The sequence below is a fragment of the Giraffa tippelskirchi genome, chromosome 10, assembly GCF_054371585.1.
Source record: "Giraffa tippelskirchi isolate mGirTip1 chromosome 10, T2T-mGirTip1v1.2.pri, whole genome shotgun sequence".
Classification (NCBI taxonomy): Eukaryota; Metazoa; Chordata; class Mammalia; order Artiodactyla; family Giraffidae; genus Giraffa; species Giraffa tippelskirchi.
Genome location: NC_137284.1, coordinates 136,484,798 through 136,506,239, shown reverse-complemented (window position 1 = coordinate 136,506,239; position 21,442 = coordinate 136,484,798). Strand labels below are relative to the sequence as shown.

Sequence of the window (21,442 nt, the reverse complement as noted above, 5' to 3'; positions counted from 1 at the left end):
CTCCCAGCCTGGCAGTGGTCCTTTCCCACGTCCCCCATATTCCTCCCCCGGCCCCTCCTGTGGCACCACGCTCACCGATGTGCCGGTTGGGCAGACGCTTCAGCAGGCAGGGCTCCTCGTTGCCCGAGGGGGCACGGATGCTGGCGGTCAGCTGGCTCAGGTCACTCTCGGTGATCTTCAGGGACACATCCGTGGAGGTGCCCACGTTCAGCTGTGATGTCCTCATCGAGTCATCGCCTAGGGGAGAGTTGGCATGTCAGGCAGGGTGACTCCAGGCAGGCCCTGCCCTCGTGGTGATCAGGAGACCCCCTGGACTCAACAGAGCCTTTGCCCGCCACCCCACCCCCACCCCCTAAACAGGCACAGAGAGACCGGGGAGGGCACAGTCTCCATGCACATGTTAGGGGCCCAAGATTAGGGATGAGCCAGCACCCCAGTCCTGAATGAGTTAAACCCCTAATTTACATAAATTTAAATTCCGAGTCACATGATTTTGTGGAACCAAAAAAGAAAACTAACACTAGACCACACAGCCCAGATCCCTTACCTGTTGCCCTCAGGGCCTCCTGGTTTCCTCATCTATCAAAAGGGATTATCAACATCCTGACTTAGATGACTGTGAGAGTGTGTTTTCAAAGAGTGGCTGAGTGTTCCTCACTTGCTGTAGAGAACAGCCTACTCCTTACACATATCCAAAAATGACCTCTTCCACCTTGAGGGCACCCTACCCTAAACACCCCAGAGACTTGAACGTGCTGGGCTTGCACAGTCATCGTGTGCTGCGGTGTGTGCCCACGCGTCCACCCACCCGTGATCTTGGCCGTGAAGGGGCTCCCCGGGATGTGCTTGTCGTCGAAGCGCACGATGATGCTGTAGTCTCCGGGCGCCGTGGGGAGGTAGGACACGGTGCAGGTGCCGTCCTTGTTGTCCTTGCAGGTGATCTCCGCCTTGGACGGGCCCTCCACGGCCAGGGACAGGCCCCCTGTGGGTGGAGGCGGGGCCGCGATCAGAGGTCCTCACCCCTGCACTGGCTGCCCGCCCCCAGCCCCTGCCGGCAGCTCCCCTCACCTTCCCCGGCATCCTTGGTGACAATGGTAAAGGTGGCCGGCTTGTTGACCATGCCGTGGCTCAGGCCTGGTCCGTAGGCGCTGACGTGGCGGCTGTTGATGGCGTCCACGTAGAACTGCAGGGGGCTCCCTGGGGGTGGTGGGGGAAAGGGGGCTGGGTCAGCAGTGAGGACAGGGGCTGCCTGAGCCCACCTCGGACCCCCACATCTTCCCACAGCCTCTCCGCCAGGACCTGCATCTGTGCTGACAGGGCCTCCCACAAGGACACCAGCCTTCCCGGGGCCTCATGTGTCTGCACACAGCAGGTGCTCAATAATTATGAGTGAAAGAAGGCCGATGAGGAGGAAGTCACTGTGGGCTCCCCTCAGCCTGGCCCAGCCCGGCCCCCGACTCACCGGGGATGTGGTTGCCGTCATACTTGATCCCCATCTGGTGCAGGCCCTTCTCGGTGGGCGCATACCTCACCGTGATGGTGCCGTCCTTGTTGTCAGTGATGTTGGGCCGGGCAGTCTTCCCAGAGGGCATCCGCACCTCCCCTGCCAGGCAGACATGGGTACGTGTGGGATCCCAGTTTCTCACAGCTCCACCCCCTTGCTGTCCTAGACTCCCCCCCAGGTACTAGGAGACAGCCAGGTGGGCTCAGGATGAATCCTGACCTGGGAGGCAGAAGGCTGGAGTCTCGAGTTCCAGCTCTGCTCAGCTTGCTGTGTGACCCTGGGGAGCTTACTTTCCCACTCTGGGCCCCAGCTTTCATCTCTTAGGGAGGAGCTGGGCCTGGACACATGTCCTCCCTTGGGGCCATCCTGCCACGGGGCCCTGGGGCAGTACCTGTGAGTTCCCCTTTCTGCACAGTGAAGGGGATGACCAGGTTGAAGGGTCTCAGCATGGACTCCATGGGTTCTGCAGGCACCACCGGCTCCTCTGTGGCCTGTGGCGGGGGAGAGGGAACAGTCACTGGCTGGGAAAGGTCTGGGGAGCTCGGCCTGAGCCATGACTGAAGTCAGAGAAGGTGAGGAAAGAGCGAGATGGTTAATGGTGAAACCAGAGGGCAGGAGAGGTGCATCAGCTGCAAGAGAAGAGGTGCCGTGCCCAGCTCCAGGATCCATCTGCCCCGCCTGACTTCCCGCCTGCTCCCCGAGATGGCCCCCAAACCATGCCCTGGCCGCTGAAGAAGAGAAGAGATGGAGGAAGAGGAGGCGGAGAGCGAGTGTGGCCCGGATGGGAGGGGCAGTACCCAGTGTGTGGGGTAGGCGCTGGGCTGGTGCAGCTGCGGCACGTCAGGGGGCTCCTCCACGCGGGGCATGGCCTCACATGCCTGGGAGGCAAGGCACGGGAGAGCGCGGGCTGTGACAGGCCAGTCCCCACCAGCTCGGGTGACCACAAGCTGACTCAGAATGGCCCAGGGACCTGATATCCCAGACCGCACCCCAGGGCAGGATGGATATCTCGGGTGCTTTACTCTCCCGAGGGCTTCCCTGTCCTGCAGGGCCACCTGAGGAGATGGACGGGGACCGTGGGCCCGAGGGTCAGAAGGAACACGACAGGTTCCACCAGAGAGAGCTGACTGATGCCCAGAGGGGCCAGAGGCAGGGCTGTGCGCGCCTCCTGGGTTGGGAGTCTGCCAGGAAAGCACAGGCTCCACCCTGGAGCACTCTGGGCCCAGGATCCATCAGATGTGGGGACAGGTTCTGGGGTTCCTTGCTCCCACTAAGACGGCCTGGCCCCCCTCCCCAGCCACCCCCCAGCTCTGCTGCAGCCGCTGAACTTACCAGCACGTGGAAGGGGCTGTTGGGGATGTGCTCGCCTCCAAATCGAATGGTGATGACGTACTTGCCGGGCTCGGGCGCCGTGTAGTAGATGTCGAAGGTACCATCGTGGTTCTCGACCACATCCACGTCAAGCTCCGCCCCGTCGGGTGTGGACACCGTGCACGTCACCTTCCCCTTGCCTGCTGCCTTGGCATCCACTGTGATCACCGTCTCCTCCCCAATCTGGATGCGGGGGCCCAGGCAGGCACCTGCCACACAGGAGTGCCTGGTCAGGGGGTCTGTGGGACCTGTGCCCAGTACCTCCCCTCAGTTCCCAGGTGCCCCCATCACCTCGGCCCACAGTGAAAAGAGAAGAAAAAGGACACTCACCCAGGCCGTGGCCTCCAATGGACACTGGAAATAGAGAAAAGCATAAGCCGCAGTGTTAAGCATGAGCAGGGGTGACGGATGGGGTGTGCAGGGAGGGGAGGGGCAGGGGTGGGTGCCCACCTGTGACCAGGCATTTGCTGGCATCCCCAGTGGGCAGGGCATGGATGCGGAAGGGCGAGTAGGGGATCTCATCGCCGCCATACTTGATGGTGATGGTGTACCGGCCACTCATGTCCGGGAGGTAGGACACAGTGTACGTGCCGTCCCCGTTGTCTCGGATATTGGCCTTCTTGGGCTTACCCTCAGGGTCCTGGGGGAGAAGCAGAGGTCAAGGCCTGTCTGTGCCCAGACCCTGACCTGAGAGGTGGGCAGCACATGGACTCACCAGGATCTGGACAGTGAGCAAGCCCTCCCCAGCATCCCGGGCGTCAATGGTGAACTCCACAGGCAGGCTGGCCGGGATGCCAGAGGCATTGAGGCCGGGGCCGCTGGCCCGCACCTTGCTGGCATCGTGGGCTGGAAGCACCTTGATCTTGAAGGGGCTTGAGAGGCAGAAGGGATAGATGGTTGGCTGAGGTTTGGGGGGAGAAGGAATCCCATCTCATTTTGAGCCTGGAGTCCTCCCACCCCCACATTCATGAGCAAAGGAGAGGAGTCCTGGCAGGGAGGAGGAACTAGGTCACAGCCTGAGTCTTAGGGGAGGGTCACAAAGGTGTGCCCCTGACAAAACCTGGGCATTTCTTCTTCATTCTCCGGGAAGATGCTGCAGAGGATTTAAAGAGGAGGCTGTCCTGTCACACCTATTTGTAGCTACATGGTACCTTTTCCCAAGGTGTTGATTTTGTAGCTAACTGGTGGGATAGCCCAGCCAGGAGAGCCCCTGGGGCTGTGCCACCTCCAGGGTGGAGAAGAAGAAGGGCAGGGGGCCCTGAGGAAGAGTGGGATGGGGCAGCAGAGACCCGATGAGGTGTAGACAAGTAGGGGAGTATTTCCAGGGCCTTGGAGTGGCCCCGCAGCTATGGCCCTGGTGGGAGCTCCCCAGAGCCCAGCAGAGCACAGAAGCCCCAGGCTGGGCCTCACCTGCGTGGCACCTCCTGGTCGGCGTACTTGACGGCTACTGTGTAGGGCCCATCCGTGGCCGGGGTGTAGTGGACAGTGTGGGTACCATCCCCATTGTCACGCACCTCCACAGGCTCAGCCACACCTGGGCAAAGGGAACAGTCAGCAAAGCCTCCTGGCACCCTTTCCGTCTCCTTCCACCTGGCCCCAGACACTCCATACCTGTGGGGCCCAGCACGGCCACCTGCAGGGGCGCCCGGCCAGCTTGGCTGCAGTCTACTGTGAAGGTCTGGGGTACCCGGGCTCTGACGCCGGCTCCCAGCCCTGGGCCCGAGCACTTCACCTTTCCAGGATCCACCACATCCTTCACTGGCACCCGGAATGGACTCCCTGCAAGGAAGAGGGACGTCAGCCCCGGCCCACCTGCCCCAGAGGGTCTCCCCGACTCAGAGGACCCAGGGAGACGAGGCCTTCCCTGCCTTTAAAATGCCCCTGGGAGGCCAGACCAAATATGCAAACACTTAGAAACTTGCTAAGAAAATGTAACAAGGAGAAGTAAACTCGGCTACAGAAAGCAACTATACTCCAATAAAAATTAATAAAGGTAAAATTAAAAAACAAAACCCAAAAACTTGGCTATAGGCTGAGGCCACGTGAATCCACTTATTTAGGCCACATGCCTGAAAGAAGGCCTTCCTAAATTAATAAATTGCTAAAAGAAGTATTTGTGAAAGAAAATGAATTTTTTCCAGCATGAAATTAGATAAGTGGAGCGGGGAGAGTCCCATTTCAGCAAGCCTGGGTAACGTGATAATTGAAGACACCAACTACCCCCTACCTGGGTTCCTGGCTTTGCAGACAGAGCAAGAGGGTGCAAGAGGCTATCCTGGCTGAGCCAGCGACACTGGCTTGGACTGTGAGTGATGGAACTCACAAGATCTGGTGCTCCAGGCAAAAGGGCCGAGACACCAGTGCTGGGCCTCTGGGAATGAACTGTACCCACCGCCCTGCCTCAGCCCTAACCGTGGCACTCGTGCCTGCCTGCTCCTTGTCCCTGCTGCTGGTTCGGGGCTTTCCTCCTCATCCTACTTCCTTCCAGTTTCCCTCCCGCTGAGCAGGCCCCCTGCTCCCCTCCCTGAGACCCCTCCCACCCCCAGTGCACACCTGGGATGGGCCGGCCCCCAAAGGTGATGTTGACGTCGTAGTCCCCGGCGGTGAAGGGGATGTACTCCACGGTGCAGCTCCCATCCTTGTTGTCCTTGCAGGACATCTTGGCTTCCGACGGGCCCTCGATGGCTAGGCCTAGGCCCCCGGTGCCAGCTCCCCTACAAGATGACACCCCTGCATCAGTGCTGCAAAGACCAGTGAGTGGGGATGGAGGAGCAGGTGAATGGGGGTGCAGGGCCGGTTGAGAAGGGACCGGCAGCTACAGCGGGGAGGTTTGCAACCTTGACAGGGGATGGGTGAGGATAAGGTCCACGCAGGAGGATGAAGGGGGAGGGCAGGTGGCTGGGCTCAGGGTGGCCACGGCATCAGGGTCAAGGTTAGGAAAGGGGCGGGCGTACCTGGTTTCCACAGTGAAGCGGTTAGCCTTGTTGACCAAGCCCCCCTCCAGGCCCGGCCCGAAGGCCCGGACACGGGTTGGGTCACAGCCCTCAGTCACGCCCACTCGGAAGGGGCTCTTGGGCACGGCCACGTCATCGTACAGCACCTCCACCAAATGCCCTCCTGGAAGTCAGCCACATGGCGCCGGTCGGGGTGCGCACGGTCCCTACCACCCGCCCTCCTCTGAAAACGCTGGGGCCAGACCCCCGCCGTCCTCGCCCCGCCCAGCCCCTCACCCTCTTCGTAGGCCGTGTACTGCACGCGGTAGGTGCCGTCCCCATTGTCGGTCACATAGGTGTCCGTCTTAGCACCCGAGGGGTTGAGCACACGAGCCGTCACATGGTTCCCACCCGTGGCTGTCAGGGATCTCGCATCCACAGTGAACTCGGTGGTCACTTCACGCAGGACACCTGGGTCCCAGGAGACAAGCGCTCAGCCCTCACACAGCTGCCCACCCCTGCCTTCCCTCCCCAGCTCCAAGGCAGCTCCTCCTCTCCACCAGCTACTCCCCAGCCTGGGCCATCCTCACAGCCCAGGCCCTGCTTTCCGCAGCCCCTCCCTTCAGCAGATAGTGACATTCTGCTCACTCGAGTCTCCCCACCCGGCTGTGGGCCCTTGGAGCACAGGCCTGGCTCTTCCAACCCTTTGCATGCCCCACCATGCCTGGCCCAGGGTCTGGCCCCCAGCAGATGGTAACTCAGTCACTGAACTGAGCTGAACCATCTCCTGACTCTCGTCGCCCTCGACCCCAAAGCCTTCCCTCTGCACCATCAAGCGCAAGATTGTTTGATTTTCAGATCAGCTGATGAAAGTTGAGGATCTCCCGAGGAAAATGGCCATGGGCAGAAGCAATTTTGCCACCCAGACCAAGGCAAAGCTCCACGCCCTGCCCTTGGCTTTGACACCTTCTCAGGGGTATCTGAGCCCCGAGGACGCCAGTGCCACCCCCTAAGCCCTCAGCCCCGCTTCCCCCTCCCCCTGACTGCTGACGTGACCAGCTCCAGGTTTCTCTCACTCACCGTGCGGCTCCACACCAGGCCCTGAGACCTTGACTCCACTGGTGTCGACCGCAGGCTGCACGTGGACGCGGGTGGGGAACTTGGGTACGGGGTGCCCGCCGTACTTGATGGTAATGGTGTAGGTGCCAGGGAAGGCCGGGCTGTAGGTGATGTGGTAGGTGCCGTCCGCGTTGTTGTGGATCAGCACCTCGGCCTTGACACCAGCGTCCGACAGGATCTCAATGGTCAGCTCGGCCTCGCCCGCCTCTGAGCAGTCCACCGTGAAGGTGGCCGCCTCCCCAGCCTTGCCGCGCTCCAGGCCTGGCCCGCTGGCCCGCACCTTGCTCGGGTCGAACACGGGCCGAATGGTAGCCTTGAAGGGCGAGCCGGGGATGTGGGCTTCAGCAAACAGGATGTTGATGGTGTACTCGCCCGGCTCTGTGGGCAGGTAGCTGACGGCACAGGAGCCATCCCCATTGTCCTGGCACTCAATCTTGGCCTCGCAGGGGCCCTCCACGGTCAGCCCCAGGCCACCGGTGCCCGCTCCCTTGGTGTCGATGGAGAAGGGCGCCGGCGTACCTACCAGCCCACCCTTGAGACCAGGGCCGTAAGCACAGACCTAAAAGAAGGAGCAGGTGTGTTGGGTTACCTTGACTGGGAGCCTTCATGGCTCCCAAATCAGCTAAGCACTTTCAACTGTAGCAGCTCCTACAGGCTGAGTCCTCATAACAATTCCACGTGAGGAAACGCAGGTAGATTAAAAAATTTGTCCCGGCTGATGGACCTGGGGTTGAAGCCCAGGTCAGGTCCAAGGCCGGGCTCTTAATAACTAAGCTGTCTTGATATGAGTTTTTATTTATGGAATGGGTAAACAACAAGGTCCTACCATATGGCACAGAGAACTATATTCAATATCCTGTGATAAACTATAATGGAAAAGAATATTTTTTAAAATGTATATATTTGTATGCATGTATAACTGAATCATGCTGCTGTACAGCAGTAATTATCACAGCACTGTAAACCAACTATAATTCAATAAAAATATAAAAAACAAAAACTAAGCTGTCTCAAAGGCAAGTCCTGAGTTGGTGCACTGCCTCAGCTCTGGGCCCTTGGCTGTGCTCACCGCAGGACATAAGGCCTCTGGCCTCGGCCCGTGTGAACTACCCACCTTCCCTACAAGCCCCCAGCTCCCACCCGCCCTACTTCCTCACCTTGGAGGGGTCAGGGGGCAGGACACCCTCCACGGTGAAGGGGCTGCCAGGCACCGGGTGACCATCATAGGTGATGTCCACTTTGTAGGGCCCCTCCTCGGGGGGCATGTAGCGCACCGCCTGGGTCTCAGCTCCACCGCCAGGCTCCAGCTTGCAGGGGATGGGTCGTCGAGAGGGCGAGGTCATCCTCACATCCAGCTGGCCCTGACCGCCAGCCCCTCGTGTGTTCACAGAAAATGCCTGTTCCTGCCCCACAGCCACCTCTGTGTGGAGGGCGAGGGACATGGTGAGCAGAGATTCCAACCCACCGCCCCCCTCAACCCTCCTCAGTGCCGGGGCAGCTCCTGCCTCACTTACTGCTGTTGAGGCCTTGAACCTTGACTTTGCTGAGGTCCAGTGGTGGTGCCACGTTCACCACGAAGGGGCTTTTGGGGACAGGGTCTCCACCATAAGTCACTGTCACTGCCATGTTGCCCTAAAGGGTACAGCAGGAGGTCAGAACTGAGGGGCTGAGACCCAGCCCGCCAACATGTCCTCGGCCGACATGGACCAGAGGCTCAGAGACTCATGGCAAGAGAGGATGGGGAGGCAGGAAAGGGGCCAGGACCCTGAACAGGCCCTGTGAGACTGGAAGAAGGAGCCCCACGCCCCCAGTCAGCAGGACAGGAGGGCCAGGGGAGGGGGGGGACCCACCTGCTGCACAGCCGTGTACTTGACAGTGTAGGAGTAGTCATGGTTGTCGATGATCTCAAAGTCTCGCACGGCTTCTCCCTTGGCGGCCCCGGCAAAGTGCACGTCCAGCTTGGCCTTGCCGGCTCCCTTGGTCAGCACCGTGAAGTGAGTGGGCTTCCCAACTTCCACACCTGGAGCACCCATCCCGAGATGGTGGTGAGGGACTTGGTGGCCACCCAGCCCCACCCCAGCCCAGCCCAGTCCAGCCCAGACAGCTACCTGTGCGGTTCAGCCCAGGGCCCTCTGCCTTGACCTTGCTGGCATCGTGGGATGGGTCCACCTTGATATGGAAGGGGCTGGCAGGGATCTCCTGGAGGGAGAAAAGGCTTGGTCAGGGTGGACACAGGCAGTGTCTGAAAAGAGTCCCTTGTCCCTTTTGCTTCCTCTGAGGCACGTTGTCCACACACAGGAAGTGCTCAGTCAGGGGCAGAAGAATTGTCCCCAGATGACAGCCTCTCAAGCTGCTGGTTGGGATGGGGTAAAGGGGTGAGGTTAGGGTTGATAACCAAAACCCAAGCACAGGGTACCTGGTTGGCAAACAGCACCATGATGGTGTAGCGGCCCGCCCCCGGAGGTGTGTACTTGACTGTGAAGGTATCATTGTCATTCTTGATGATGTCAAAGTCGATGTCAGCCTCTGCGGGGCCCACCACGCCCGGGGCGCACTTGATGCCAATGCTCACATCGCCTGAAGGGAGGCAGGCACGAGGCCATAAGTGGGGGGAGCTCCACAACCTCCTGCACGTGACCGGTCCCACTCCAGGGAACAGGTGGGGGGCACCAGAGCCTCCTGCCGGGACACCCCCTGGCCCCGCCCCCACTCCCTGCTCCTGGATGCACCTTGCCCCGCCTCGCTGCAGTCCACCGTGAAGTAGGTGGGCTCATTAGCCTTGAGGCCTGTCTTCTCCACGCCGGGGCCGTACACCTTCACTCGCTCAGGGTGGCTGCCCTCTCCCACGTTTACCTGTGGGGAGGAGTCAACGGTCAGTGTGGGGCCCCCTCCCTCAAGGTCCATCCCTTCCCCAGCACTTCTAGGCCCCATCTTAGCCTCTTCACAGGGGCTATGAGGTGGGGAGTGGGGACAGGGCCCAGGGACAGCCAACCTCTTCCGCTAGGGGCTCCACCCTCCCTCTGGGGTCCCTGGCAGGGGGCATGGGGCAGGGCTTGGAGGACATACCCGGAAGGGGCTCTTGGGCACGTTGACACCTCCCCAAGAGATGATGATGGTGTGCTTAATGGGCTTGGTGGGCACATAGGAGCAGCGGAAGGTGCCGTCGCCATTGGGGATGACCTTGATGTCGATGGGGCAGCCGTCGGCATCCTGTGGGCATCACCCAAAGCAAGGTTCTTAGAGTGCCCTGGCCATCTCAGAGCTCCCACGCCCCCTGCTGGCCTGCCTGCCCACCATCAAAACCCCTCCCCACAAACAGATGACAGACCTCCGACCACTGGAGCCTAGTGCCACGAGCTCTGGTGGCCAGGGCACACCCTGGAGAGCTGAGGAACCAGGTTCAAGGTCATCTGTGTGGCCTGGTCTCTGAGCCTAGGTCTCCGAAATGTGTTGTCAGGGGAAAAGGCTCAGCTAAACCAATGTCCTTAAAACTGAATAAACAAACTTTCAAGAAAGAAACATCCTCCTGGACCAAAGAACATATTCATTAACCTCTAGGGGGTCAAAGGACACCATTTTGAGAAACTCATCTGGAAACCAATGTCTTAACCCAACCATCTTTAAACTGCAAATTGTTAGTATAAAAATACATGTTTGGTAAAATGTTTTTTAAGATTATCATTAATACAAAAACACAAAACTTTAGACTTCCCATAGTTCAAATGGATTCATGAGAATCAGTCCTGTGATACCTTGAGGCCCTTTTCTCTAACCTACCCTACCCTCCCAGGGTCCCCACTATGGCAGCGAAGGGCAGAAAGATGGGGCAACCCCCTACCTGGGCATAGAGCTTGAGGTCTCCCTTGCCAGCAGCCCGGGCATCGATGGTGAACTCCGCTGGCTTGTCCACGATGCAGCCGGTGGGCTCCAGGCCGGGCCCAAAGGCCTTCACCTGTGCAGGGGCAAGAGTGGAGGGCTGGGTTGGGGACCGGCGGAGGGTCTGCTCACCCTGTCGCAGGCCCGGGTGCGGGAGCTGGGGACACACCTTGTCCGGGAAGCAGTCGGGTGGAGCTGGCTGGATGTGGGCGATGAAGGGCGAGTCTCGAATGTCCTCGTCGTCACAGATCACGTGCACCGCGTACTCCCCGGGCTCTGTGGGCCAGTACCGCACATCGCAGGAGCCGTCTCCCTTGTCATCACACTCGATCTTGGCCTGCGAAGGCCCCTCAATGGAGAAGCCTGGGTGAAAGGTGGGGGAGGGTCAGGGGGCACCAGAAGCGACTGGGACACCCAGGCAAGTCCCCCATCACTCTCCCAGCGTCACCACCCCAGCCACCCCTGTTCCAGTGCCTGTCTCATCTCAACACTGGCCCAAATTCCTGCCTCCTGCCCCCCAGTCACTCCCCAGCGTCCCTCCATCACACCACTCCCCAGAATTCCCATCTGCTACCACCTCGGCCACTTACCCAGTGTCCCCACCTCTGTGCCAATGGCCTCCACCACAAAGTCGGCTGACTTGCCCACCTGGCCAGTTTCCAAACCGGGACCCCAGGCCCGGACCTTCTGCATGCCTGCCTCTGGGCTCACCTGCACCTCAAAGGGGCTGGGCAAAGAGGGAGCTGGTGTCAAACCCCAAGGTGCCCCCACCAGAGGTATCCCTCTTCCCTTCGCTCCGAGCCCCAGGCAGCCTGCCTCCCTCCGCCCACCCTGTGAGGGCCCAGGCTGGAAGGCTCAGGGCTGCATGGTGCTCACCTGCGGGGAATGGCGTAGCCACCCCATGTGATGGTCACCACGTATTTCCCGGGCACCACGGGGTAGTACTCACACTCGAACACGCCATCCCTGGCCTCCCGCACCTTCACTGGCTCCTCTGTGCCTTCTGAGGAGACGTGGGAAGCAGAGGGATCAATGATCTGTGCGTCTCCGCACCTCAGTCCCCTCAAGGACCCCACCGTCCCTGGCTGAGGACAGTGCTGCTAGTGGGCACCATGCAGCAGGCACCGTGTAACAACCTAGTGCAGTCTTCCCAGCTTGCAGCCTGGGAGACTTAGCCAGGCAGGGCAGTTCACCTGAGGTCCCACAATGTCTCTGGTCAGTGTCTCTTTGGAGGGCCCCCCCCATGGGGGTGCATAGTGCTGGCATTGCCCTCAGGGGGTCAGAAGCTCTGGTTCCCTTTCCTCGCAGTGCCCTGACCCCCCACCACGGCCTGGGCCCTGGTACTCACTAGGTCCCTTGACTGTGACCTTGAGCTCCCCACTGCCAGCACCCTTGGTGAACACCTTGAAGTCAGCCACTTCTTTGACACGCACACCCTTGGGCTGCAGACCCCGCCCAGAGGCACGGCAGGCATTGGGGTTACAGGCTGGGAGGAAGAAGAGAAATGAGGTTGGGGAGGCTGAGGGGCCCTAGACAGAGCCTCAGCCCTTACCACTCGTCCACACCTCACTGTGTGCAGTCCTCCTGACCGACCCCCCACCCCCGGGCACAGGCCGTGGCCTCATGCAGCCCTCCCCTGTGCTCCCTGGCACCCCGGACACAACTGAGAGCCATGCTGGGCAGGGAGCGGCCACAGCGCCCCCAGACTGGTTACAAGAAACCCTTCCTTTGGGGCTCCTCCGAGTCAGGGTCACTTGGGACAAAGGTCGGGCAGAGCCCAGAGCTGAGAGAGACCGGGAGGGGCCTTTCATCCACCCCACAGCCATCCACCTAGAGCCATCTGAGCCTTCTCAGAGCCACCACAGCAGCTTCAGGAACCGAGTCATGCCACAAAACACTCAGCCACACCATGGAACGAGGGAGGGTCGTGTAACGAGAAGCCTGCCACAGATCACAGGCAATGCATGAAGGTCAGCCTGCTGCGGAACGCTGCCGGTGGCAATGACTTTGCTGCTGAACACAGACCAAAGGACAGGGATCTCAGCCTGCCACGGAACACATAAAATGGCACAGAACCCACGGGGTGCCACCAAACAGGCAACGATGTATCATCCACCCAGGCCTGCCCCGGAACACAGACAAACGGCACAGCGTCTGGGGACTGCCACAGAACAGGCGATGGCACGGAACCCAGACCCTTCTCACAGAAATCACCAGGCAAGTCCCAAGAGACTAGAGCTGCCACAGAACAGAGGCAAAGGCGTGGAACCTGGGGCCTGTCACAGAATGCCACAGAAGGGGGGGCGACTCCACCCTGCTTGGGCCATGCCACACAGCACAGGTGAGGCCAATCAGCTATGGCCATGCCTGGCCCGCCTCCGCTGGCGTGTACTAACGTGGCACCACTCTCTTGGCCTTGTGGACGATGGGCACAGAGGGGGCGGGCGGCGGTGGCCGGGGCTCTGAGTGGCGGAGAGAGAACCGAGTGGGGGAGTCACTGCCTGAGAACCTGGTGTACACGTGCTCCCGTAAATATGCCCTTCCACCCACATGGTCCGGTAGCTTCCCCCTCAACCCTTCCACCGTGGCACCTGTCTGGTATCTTTCACAGTGGCTGTCTGACCGTCCTCGGGGGCAAGGGCGGGACAGACAACCTCTCGGGAGCCCCACCCCTGGGCTCTTCCTTCTCCCACTTTAAGCCTTCCGAAGGCTCCCCCAGCCCCCACCCCGGTTGTGGTGCTTCATTTCCTGTAAGTCCTCAGATTTGGTGGCAACATTCTGCGTCCTGGCCTTTGGCAAGGGAGGTCATGGGGTGGGTGAAGGGCCTTTACCTTCTGCCACGTGGACGGGGAAAGGACTGCGGGTGATGGGGGCTCCAGCGAAGGCCACGTGCACTGTATGGGGTCCCTCCATCACCGGCCTGTATGTGCAGCGGAACGTGCTGTCGCCCTTGTCCTCCAGGGCCACCTCCACAGTGTCCCGCCGGCCCTGCGGGTCCACGATCACCACGGCAACGTCCCCAGTGCCGGCCCCTGTCACAACAATGGCCGTCAGCCCCTCCTGCCCGGGCTCCCCGACCCTGAGACCACGGCCTCCTGGCTGGGCCCTGCCCCTGGCCCCCAGGTGCCCCCACCATGAACAGTCATGGGGTGTCCCTCCTGCTCAGGGCTCCCTCACCCTGAGACCACAGCCCTCTGGCCAGGCCCTGCCCCTGGCCCCGAGCCCCCTCCCCCAACCATGAACAGTCATGGGGTGTCTGGTGGAAGGGCCCATCCCTACCTGCAGTGTAGATGTCAAAGTATGTGGGTTTGTTGGCCACATTGCCCACGGGCTCCAGGCCAGGACCACGGGCTGACACCTTGTTAGCATCTCCCAGGGCCATGCCCACGTTCACCTCAAAGGGGCTGCGTTCAATGTTCTGACCAGCAAAGAGCACGGTCACCTGGAGGTCAGAGGCCAAAGGTGAGCTTCTAGAGGAGAGCAGCTCTGAGAGGGGGGTTGAGGGGTGGGGCAGAGCCAAGTGGGGTGGGAGGCGAGTGGGGCTGATGCATGGGGGTGGGGCAGGGTATGAGCTGAGAGAGGGGTCCATTTAGCCAGATGCAAGGATGTGAATGGAGTGGGGAAGACATGGGAGGGCCTATAGGGGGATACCTTGTGTAACCCGGCGACCTTGGGCACATAGGAGACAGCGTAGGTGCGGTTCTTGTCATTGTTGGGAACCACCTTGGCCTATGGGAAGGGAAATGATTGGCCGTCAGAGCTCCTCCTGACCCCATGCTTCCTGAAACCTCTATGGTGAGGCCTCCCCCTTCTCCAGCGTTGGAGGGTGGCCCCAGCAGCCATCTCCAGCCCACTCCCGGCTGTTGGTCTGTGCTCTTGTCCGATCCCCAGTGGCCTCTCCATACCTCCTCGGTGTGGCCCTCGGGATCCTCGATGTAGACCAGAACCTCGCCTATACCAGCGTCCACTGTCTGCACGGTGAAATGGGCAGGCTGCAGCACGGTGTTACCCTGGGGCTCGATCCCTGAGGGCGGAAGGCAGAGCCACAGAGTTTAGGGAGAACCATCCCAGCCCATGTCCAGCTGCCCAGCGAAGACCGTCAGGGCTCAACACCTACCAGGCCCGTAGGCGATGGCCTTCTTGGGGTTCAGTTGCTTGGAGCGAACAGGGGCGCCAGGTTTGAGTTTGGCCTTGGGGAACTGGGACAGGTAGGTCATGACCGAATGTTCATCCACGTTGGGGTCCACGATCTCCTCGGGAGCAATCACCTGCCAGGGAGGAAGGGAGTCAGAAAGTGTTCTCTGTCCCCAGCATCCTGCCCAGGTAGCCTCACAGACCCAGCCCCACCCCTGGCCCTCTCCGGGTCCCTTTGCTCTCCGCCGCCCCGTCTGCCAGTGTACCTGGGGCACCCCGAGCCAGTCATCCGCCTGCTGCATGGCCTCCCGGGCGTTCTCCACAGGCTGGTTGGGGTCCCAGGCCTCCCAGTCAGGGCAGAGGCCTGGAGAGATGGTAGAGGGAAGTGATGATGAGGGGGAAGCAGGATGCAGGGCACTTGCTCCACCAACACCCTCCCAGGCCATGGGTTTACTCTCCCTTCCCATATGGCCCCAGGCCCCTGACCAGCCAGGTTCCTGCCAACCCCCAACCTTACGGCCCATCAGCCGGGATGCCCATCGCTGTTTAGACGCACCGCAGCCCTCCCGAGCACCAACAATGAGGCCTTTCTGCCCCAGCTGACGCAGCCTGGCACCAGTCCTGCCAGCCGGCCTCTGGCCTGTCCAGGCCCCAGCACCAACGCTGAACACCAAACCCTGGGGAGGGCACCCCTCACAGACCCCCCGCCTCATTCCAGTGGCCGCAGGGGTGGGCAGTCCCCATCCCACGAGTGCCTTTGACCCATCTCCTGAAAGGTCTCCTCACAGCTGCCTTGAAGCCCTAGGTGTCCATGCACTTCCCACATCAGCCTCAGAGCATAAGACTCTCTCTGCTTCCTAACTTCTGCCTCAGGGAAATAAAGGCACTGAAGGGCTTGTTTGAGAGGCCGAGTTCTCTCTGGCCACCCAGAACCCAGCCCTTCTGATGGGAGGACCACTGAGGCAGCCACAGGTCACTCCTGGGAAAGGGTGCAGGGGTTAGGGGATGCTTGGTCCCAGACAGAGCTGGAGAAGGAGGGTGATGCTCCCTGGCGGGGAGGGGACCAGCTCAAAAGCTGGAATCCATGACTGGCCAGAACAGCTGAGCTCACTCCTGGCAGCCAAGCCAGCCGTGGGCAATGGCTCAGCAGCTGGGAATGCTTCCCAGGCGGCCGATGCCCCCGCCTCCCACCCCTTGCTCCCCGGCTGACCCCAGGCTGGGGGAGGATTCCCCCAGGGGGACACGGCTCCAAGAGGTAGGGAGACAACAGATTGTTATCAGGAGATGAGAGTCAGAAAGGGAGCTGTACGTGGGGTACCATTCTCGTCTGTGATTTCTAAGTCTTCTCATGGGCCCTCAGTGGCCCCCACCTGCCCAGGCCAGAGCGGGGTCACCTGCCGCTGGGGCAGTGTCACACCAGCCTCAGCCTACATCATCCTGGGCCTCAACCCCTTCTCAAAGCTATCCTAGGGGCTTGCAAAGAACAGCCTTTTCCAGGCCTAAAGTCCTGGCCTTCTCTCTACAAGTCCCACCACGTTTTCTTTCTGCTGGCTGAGCAGAAATGACCCCTGTGTAGCAAAATAGGAAGTTCATGGAGCAGGGAGTTCCAGGTCCCAGCCGGCCTCTGATTCAGTTCTGCCACAGATAAGCTGTGTAATCTTGGACAATTCACTGGCCTTCTCTGGACCTCGGTGTCCTTGCCACTGCAGGATCTGGCAACTCATCGGGAAGGGTCTAACTCCAGCAATGATTCTCAGCTGGGGCAGGAGGCCCTGATCCCCCAGCTCTGGGACACATATTCTGACAAACACAAGCCTTGGCATCACCAGCTCATCCCGCACCCCTTCCCAGCTCGGGGAGCCACGGTGTGCCACTGGTCCACTCACCAGGGGCACAGTTGTCTACCAGGGCGCCCAGAGCTTTGCCGTCCTGCCAGTCCCGGTTGAAGTTGGTGATGGGCAGCTGGGGCACCTTGTTCTGGATCCAGCCGAGTAGACGCTGCTTGGGTGTCTGCTTGCGGGCATCCTCGTCGTCCTCGTCCTCCCACATGGGCATGGAGATGGAGTAGTGCAGGATCAGGGTCCAGATGAGCCCCAGGATCAGCTTCAGGTTCCCATCCACGATGGCTTTGCTGTCTGCAGGGAGGAGGGGACAAGCAGAGCTCATGAGGGCCCCACTCCTGGTGCAGCGCCCTCCCTCTCCTGGCCCAGCTTCTGAGGCTGCTGCTTGAGCATTGGGTCTGGACTCCTCCTCCTGGAACCTATCACTTCTCTGCCTACCACATTCTGCACCCCACGAGTCTCAGCCCTTGATGTATCTCCCACCCCCCTCAGAATAAGGTTGCGTCCCAATATGTCCCTTAGGCAGGTACTTTCAACTCTTTGACGACGCTTGCATGGGCCTCCTATCAGGCTATAAGCATCTATACTGTTATGCAAGATTGTAAGTCTCTAGGGGCAGACACTGTTTTGTTTTGTTTCCTTTCTTCTTCGCGTGATATACAACAAACTGTACATATTAGAAAGTATAACTGGATACGTTTTGACAATATGTGAAAAGTGAAAGCGTTAGTCATTCAGTCGTGTCTAACTCTTTGCGACCCCATGGACTGTAGCCAGCCAGGCTCCTGTGTCCATGGATTCTCCAGGCAAGAATACTGGAGTGGGTTGCCATTCCTTTTCCAGGGGATCTTCCCAACCCAAGGATTGAACCTGGTTCTCCTGCACCACAGGCAGATTCTTTACCATCTGAGCCACCAGGGGAGCCCTACATTTGATGATATGTGCGTACCCACAAAGCCATCACCACGAATCAAGAGAGTAAACACATCCACCCTTCCTCAAAGTTTCCTTTCTTTTGTGATCCTGCCCTTCCTAGTCTATCCTTCGAGGCAACAACCAATGTGCTCTTGGTCACTATACATTAGCTCACATTTTCCAGAGTTTTATATGAATAGAATCATACAGTATGTACCTTTTTTGTCTGCCTTCTTTCACTATAGATATTATATTTTTCTCTATATATATTCAGAGCCTAGAACTTAGTAAAATCTGAATAAATACTGGTTGAATGAATATTTTAAAAACTGAAGTTGAAGAGTAGTGGGACCGACCTGGTTCCAGCCAAATTCTCCTTTGAATGCTATAAAAGGCTTTTGGAACAAAGTTCTGGGAGGAGGGGTTGGGGACAGTACACACTCTGTTAATGGCACGGACCAGTGAGATTTCACAAGAGCTGGGGGAGTGTTACCCATGTGGACTCAAGTCTCAGGAGTTGAGACTCGAGACTCATCCCCTCCCTTGATAAATATTATGGACCAGAACTCCAAGATTTGGGGTGGGGGGCCAGTTCCCCTGTAACAGCCAGAGAGAAAGATCCAGGAGCCAGAGGTGGCCTAGAGTATAGGTCATTGGAAACCAGCTTACTTGTAAAGGACAAGGTAGGCCTGAAATCCACCAGCTTCCCTGAGCTCTGCTTTCAGGAGGTTGAGAGGGGGTGAAAGACTCAGCCTTGTTTATTGGTGTTACCAGAGAGATGGGGAAAGGGTGGGGCTGGAGGTGCCCCCTTACATATCTTTTCCAGAATGCCCCTCCCACCCCATCCCCAGCATTTCCCCAACCTGCCCCCATGAGGGGAATCTCAGTCTCTGTGTCCCTCTGGTCTTGGGCTCTGGTCCCCTTGGCTCCTCCACCCTTTCACTGATTCATCCTTCCTTCCCCAGCAGCTCCCCAGGCCCGCCCCCTCTCCCCCTGGCTCTGCTGCAGCACAATGGTTTGGCAGCTTGCAGATTCCATGACACACTCACTCCCAGCCTCCCGGTGCTTTGGTGCGATCTCTCTCTAACACACACAGGCCCAGGACACTTTCACACAGCCTTGACACCCAGGGCCTCACGGCCTCTCACAACCCTGACAGCCTCCAAAGCTGGTGCTCGCACACCCAGAAGTGCTTCTTGCAAACTGAAGCCAGATCCTTGGGAGGGAGGCCCTGAGGCCCCCAGGATTGCCAGGATTGGGAAGGGGTGGGGGAGTGAGGGGGGTCATTCATATTTGCTGCAGGGAGAGGTTTCTCCCCAGCAACTGGCCCTGGGCCAGACAGCAAGTGGCAGGAGAGGGGTGGGTCCGGAGTCCCACTCTGGGAGCAATGACCTTCCTCGCCCTCCTCCCTCTCAGAGGCCAGGCAGAGGAGGGGAGCTCCGCTCAGGCCAGGCCTCTTCCTTTGTCGCACCCCACTGGGGATACCACCAGAGGGGTGGGAGGAGCTCCAGAGCCAGTCCCTGAGGGCACCCCAGGCCTTGCGTGGAGTGGGAGAGGAGAGAACCAGTGAGGGAGGGGCCGGGACAGCTGCTGCCCCCTCCTGCCCCTCCCTCGGCGGTTGGCTCCAGGAGAAGGAATAGCAACTGGGGAACAGCTGCAGGACAGAGTGGCCTCTAGGCCTCTTTGTTCGGAGGGGCGGAGGGGGCGGTGTGGGTAAGGAGGGCACACTGCCCCTTCAACCCGGGCTGTGTACCCTGCCCTCCTTCAGAAGGACTGCTCAACACCCAGCTCCCACTCCACTTCTGGAAAGTGATGTGAGGTGCCTAGAGGCTCACATTCAGTCCTGAGATGGTGCCTAGAGAAGCCCCCGTCCCAGCCCCTTCCCACCACTAAGCGGGACCTAGGGAACCAGAGGAAGCAGAAAGGGGAACCCTTGACACCTCCTTCCCAAAGGATGGGTAGCCGCTGCTGTCTGTGCCCCCTCCCCTCCAGCCTCCGCCTCGGGCCCAGCAGCTGAATTGCTGACAGCTTATCTCATCGGCCGCTGGAGTCAGCCACTTGGCCCAAATGGGGAACAGTTTCCCGCAGGAACGGGAAAGAAGGGTTCCTTCCCGCCCCCAAGCCAGCTTTCCCTCCTTCCCCCTCTATTCTGAGCCGGCCTCTCCATACACAGTTGAGCCAAGTGGCTGGAGCCAGAGGCACCACCGTGGGGGAGGGGAGAGGTGTGCGCTCAGGAAGGATGAGGCCAGGAGAGGGGCCAAGCGCCCCCGCAGCGGGGAGGGGAGGGGGAGGCCGAGCCATTTCCTATAAAGTCTTGGTGAGGCCCCAGGCTCTCCCCTCAGGATCCCACCTGGGACAGTCAGTCCAGGCGGTCAGATCGCAGCTGCCAGGGGGGTGGAAGGGCCCAGGGCTGACTCCTCTCTGACCCCTGCCCCGCCCGCCCCCAACCACACACACTCTTGGGCAACCCTCAGTCCCACTACACACACCAGGGTGGCCCCCTCCCCCACCCCCTGTCCTCAGCCTTGTCCTCTGGAAAGCTCAGAGACATCTGCTGTGTCACGGAGGCAGGGCTATTTCCAGGCCAGAGCGGGTGGGGTGGGGGGGGCGCAGTTTGGGGCAGGAGGGGGTAAGGCATAGAGGGGACTGGACAGGGCCAAAGGGCCCCAGACTGACCTCAGCTGCTAATTCAGGAGGCCCAGAGATGCCCTGAGGGAGGCTGAGGATGGACAGACCTTCAATTATCTGAAGAAATCTCTGGGGGCAGCCTGGGTGGGTGGTCACTGGGCCCCCTGTGAAATTCCCCTTCTGGGGCCCTGGGGTGCACCCCATCAAGGGGCACTTTCCTGAAAATCACATCAGGACTCTTAAGAGCTCACCATAGGGGTAGGGGTCTTGCCCAGGCCCCCAGCCTGAAGGGGTCACTGCAGAGCTGAGAGGGAACGGCCAACTGCTAGGCTCTCAGAATCCATCCTCAGCTCCCCCAGCTCCCCAGCCTGGAGTGCCTCCCCACCCCCACCCAGCACTGACACACCTTCCAAATCTGGTTACACTCAATGACTTCCTCCCTTTTCCAGGCCTTGCCTCCCTCCCCACAGCCCAGATCATTAGCTGTAGCCAATCGGGACTTAGGGGGTGGGCTGGGGCCGGGAGTGGACGGGAGGGAGCCCCCTCCCTGGCCTGCTGAAGCCGATGGAGGACAGGCAGGGGTTAAGGCTGCCTGCGCTCGCTCAGAGCCTTTTTAGGTTTCCGAGGCCGGGCCCTGCCGGCTCTGGCCCCCGGGCCTGAACCCAGCTGCCGAGCACATGCCGGCGGGGGGCCCGGGCCCCGTGCCCGCCCAGCCACTCGCTCTCCCGCTCTCCTTCGGATCCCTGGGACCGGGCAGCGACAGGGACCTGCCTTCAGCCTCTCCTCCCCGGTGGAGGTGCTGGGAGGCTGGGAAGCCATTTGCTTTGTCTGGGGTGGAGGGGGCGCCCCTGGGAATTGGCAATGAGCATTGGCCCGGTCCTCTCAAGCCTGGGCTGGGGGTGTGGGTGCCAAGAAAGGAGACTAGGGGGTAGAAGCAGGTTGGCCAAGAGCGTGCGAGGGGAGCTGAAGCTGGAGGCCTCAGAAACGGCCGGGGCTGGATGTCCTCAGGGGGGCCCCCTCGGGATGCCGGCGACCAGAGCGGAGTGTGAAGGCAGGGCCCCCTCGGGGCTGGCGTGGGCGGGCTCCGGGAGAACCGGGTCAGGGTCCTCTCCCGGTGCCGA

At 60.2% G+C, this 21,442-nt stretch overlaps 1 protein-coding gene across 14 annotated transcripts in view; it reads right to left on the bottom strand.

Moving 5' to 3' along the window:
* FLNC (filamin C) overlaps positions 1 to 21,442 on the bottom strand; it is a 28,054-nt gene that overhangs the window by 5,793 nt on the left and 819 nt on the right. For 4 of the 14 annotated variants that reach the window (XR_014066037.1, XR_014066036.1, XM_081531260.1 and 1 more), the window contains exons 2-35: positions 16,824 to 17,072; positions 15,204 to 15,301; positions 14,921 to 15,071; positions 14,709 to 14,827; positions 14,455 to 14,532; positions 14,083 to 14,245; positions 13,635 to 13,835; positions 12,152 to 12,289; positions 11,680 to 11,806; positions 11,394 to 11,530; positions 10,973 to 11,166; positions 10,766 to 10,879; positions 9,994 to 10,137; positions 9,657 to 9,780; positions 9,344 to 9,504; positions 9,036 to 9,126; positions 8,778 to 8,947; positions 8,442 to 8,559; positions 8,085 to 8,347; positions 6,889 to 7,486; positions 6,106 to 6,279; positions 5,830 to 5,992; positions 5,429 to 5,589; positions 4,487 to 4,654; positions 4,286 to 4,409; positions 3,591 to 3,747; positions 3,326 to 3,515; positions 3,206 to 3,229; positions 2,837 to 3,084; positions 1,896 to 1,995; positions 1,463 to 1,603; positions 1,069 to 1,197; positions 809 to 982; positions 76 to 237 (exon numbers count right to left, since the gene is read on the bottom strand). Coding sequence is in view for 10 of the 14 variants with exons in the window: in XM_081531260.1 (XP_081387386.1) it covers positions 76 to 237; positions 809 to 982; positions 1,069 to 1,197; positions 1,463 to 1,603; positions 1,896 to 1,995; positions 2,837 to 3,084; positions 3,206 to 3,229; positions 3,326 to 3,515; positions 3,591 to 3,747; positions 4,286 to 4,409; positions 4,487 to 4,654; positions 5,429 to 5,589; positions 5,830 to 5,992; positions 6,106 to 6,279; positions 6,889 to 7,486; positions 8,085 to 8,347; positions 8,442 to 8,559; positions 8,778 to 8,947; positions 9,036 to 9,126; positions 9,344 to 9,504; positions 9,657 to 9,780; positions 9,994 to 10,137; positions 10,766 to 10,879; positions 10,973 to 11,166; positions 11,394 to 11,530; positions 11,680 to 11,806; positions 12,152 to 12,289; positions 13,635 to 13,835; positions 14,083 to 14,245; positions 14,455 to 14,532; positions 14,709 to 14,827; positions 14,921 to 15,071; positions 15,204 to 15,301; positions 16,824 to 17,072 (5,553 nt within the window). In the remaining 4 variants the exon portion in view is untranslated. Of the gene's footprint in view, positions 1 to 75; positions 238 to 808; positions 983 to 1,068; positions 1,198 to 1,462; positions 1,604 to 1,895; positions 2,026 to 2,301; positions 2,383 to 2,824; positions 3,124 to 3,205; positions 3,230 to 3,325; positions 3,516 to 3,590; positions 3,748 to 4,285; positions 4,410 to 4,486; positions 4,655 to 5,428; positions 5,590 to 5,829; positions 5,993 to 6,105; positions 6,280 to 6,888; positions 7,487 to 8,084; positions 8,348 to 8,441; positions 8,560 to 8,777; positions 8,948 to 9,035; positions 9,127 to 9,343; positions 9,505 to 9,656; positions 9,781 to 9,993; positions 10,138 to 10,765; positions 10,880 to 10,972; positions 11,167 to 11,393; positions 11,531 to 11,679; positions 11,807 to 12,151; positions 12,290 to 13,634; positions 13,836 to 14,082; positions 14,246 to 14,454; positions 14,533 to 14,708; positions 14,828 to 14,920; positions 15,072 to 15,203; positions 15,302 to 16,823; positions 17,073 to 21,442 lie in introns of all 14 variants that reach the window. The other 10 variants (XR_014066034.1, XM_081531258.1, XM_081531253.1 and 7 more) reach the window with 6 other exon arrangements.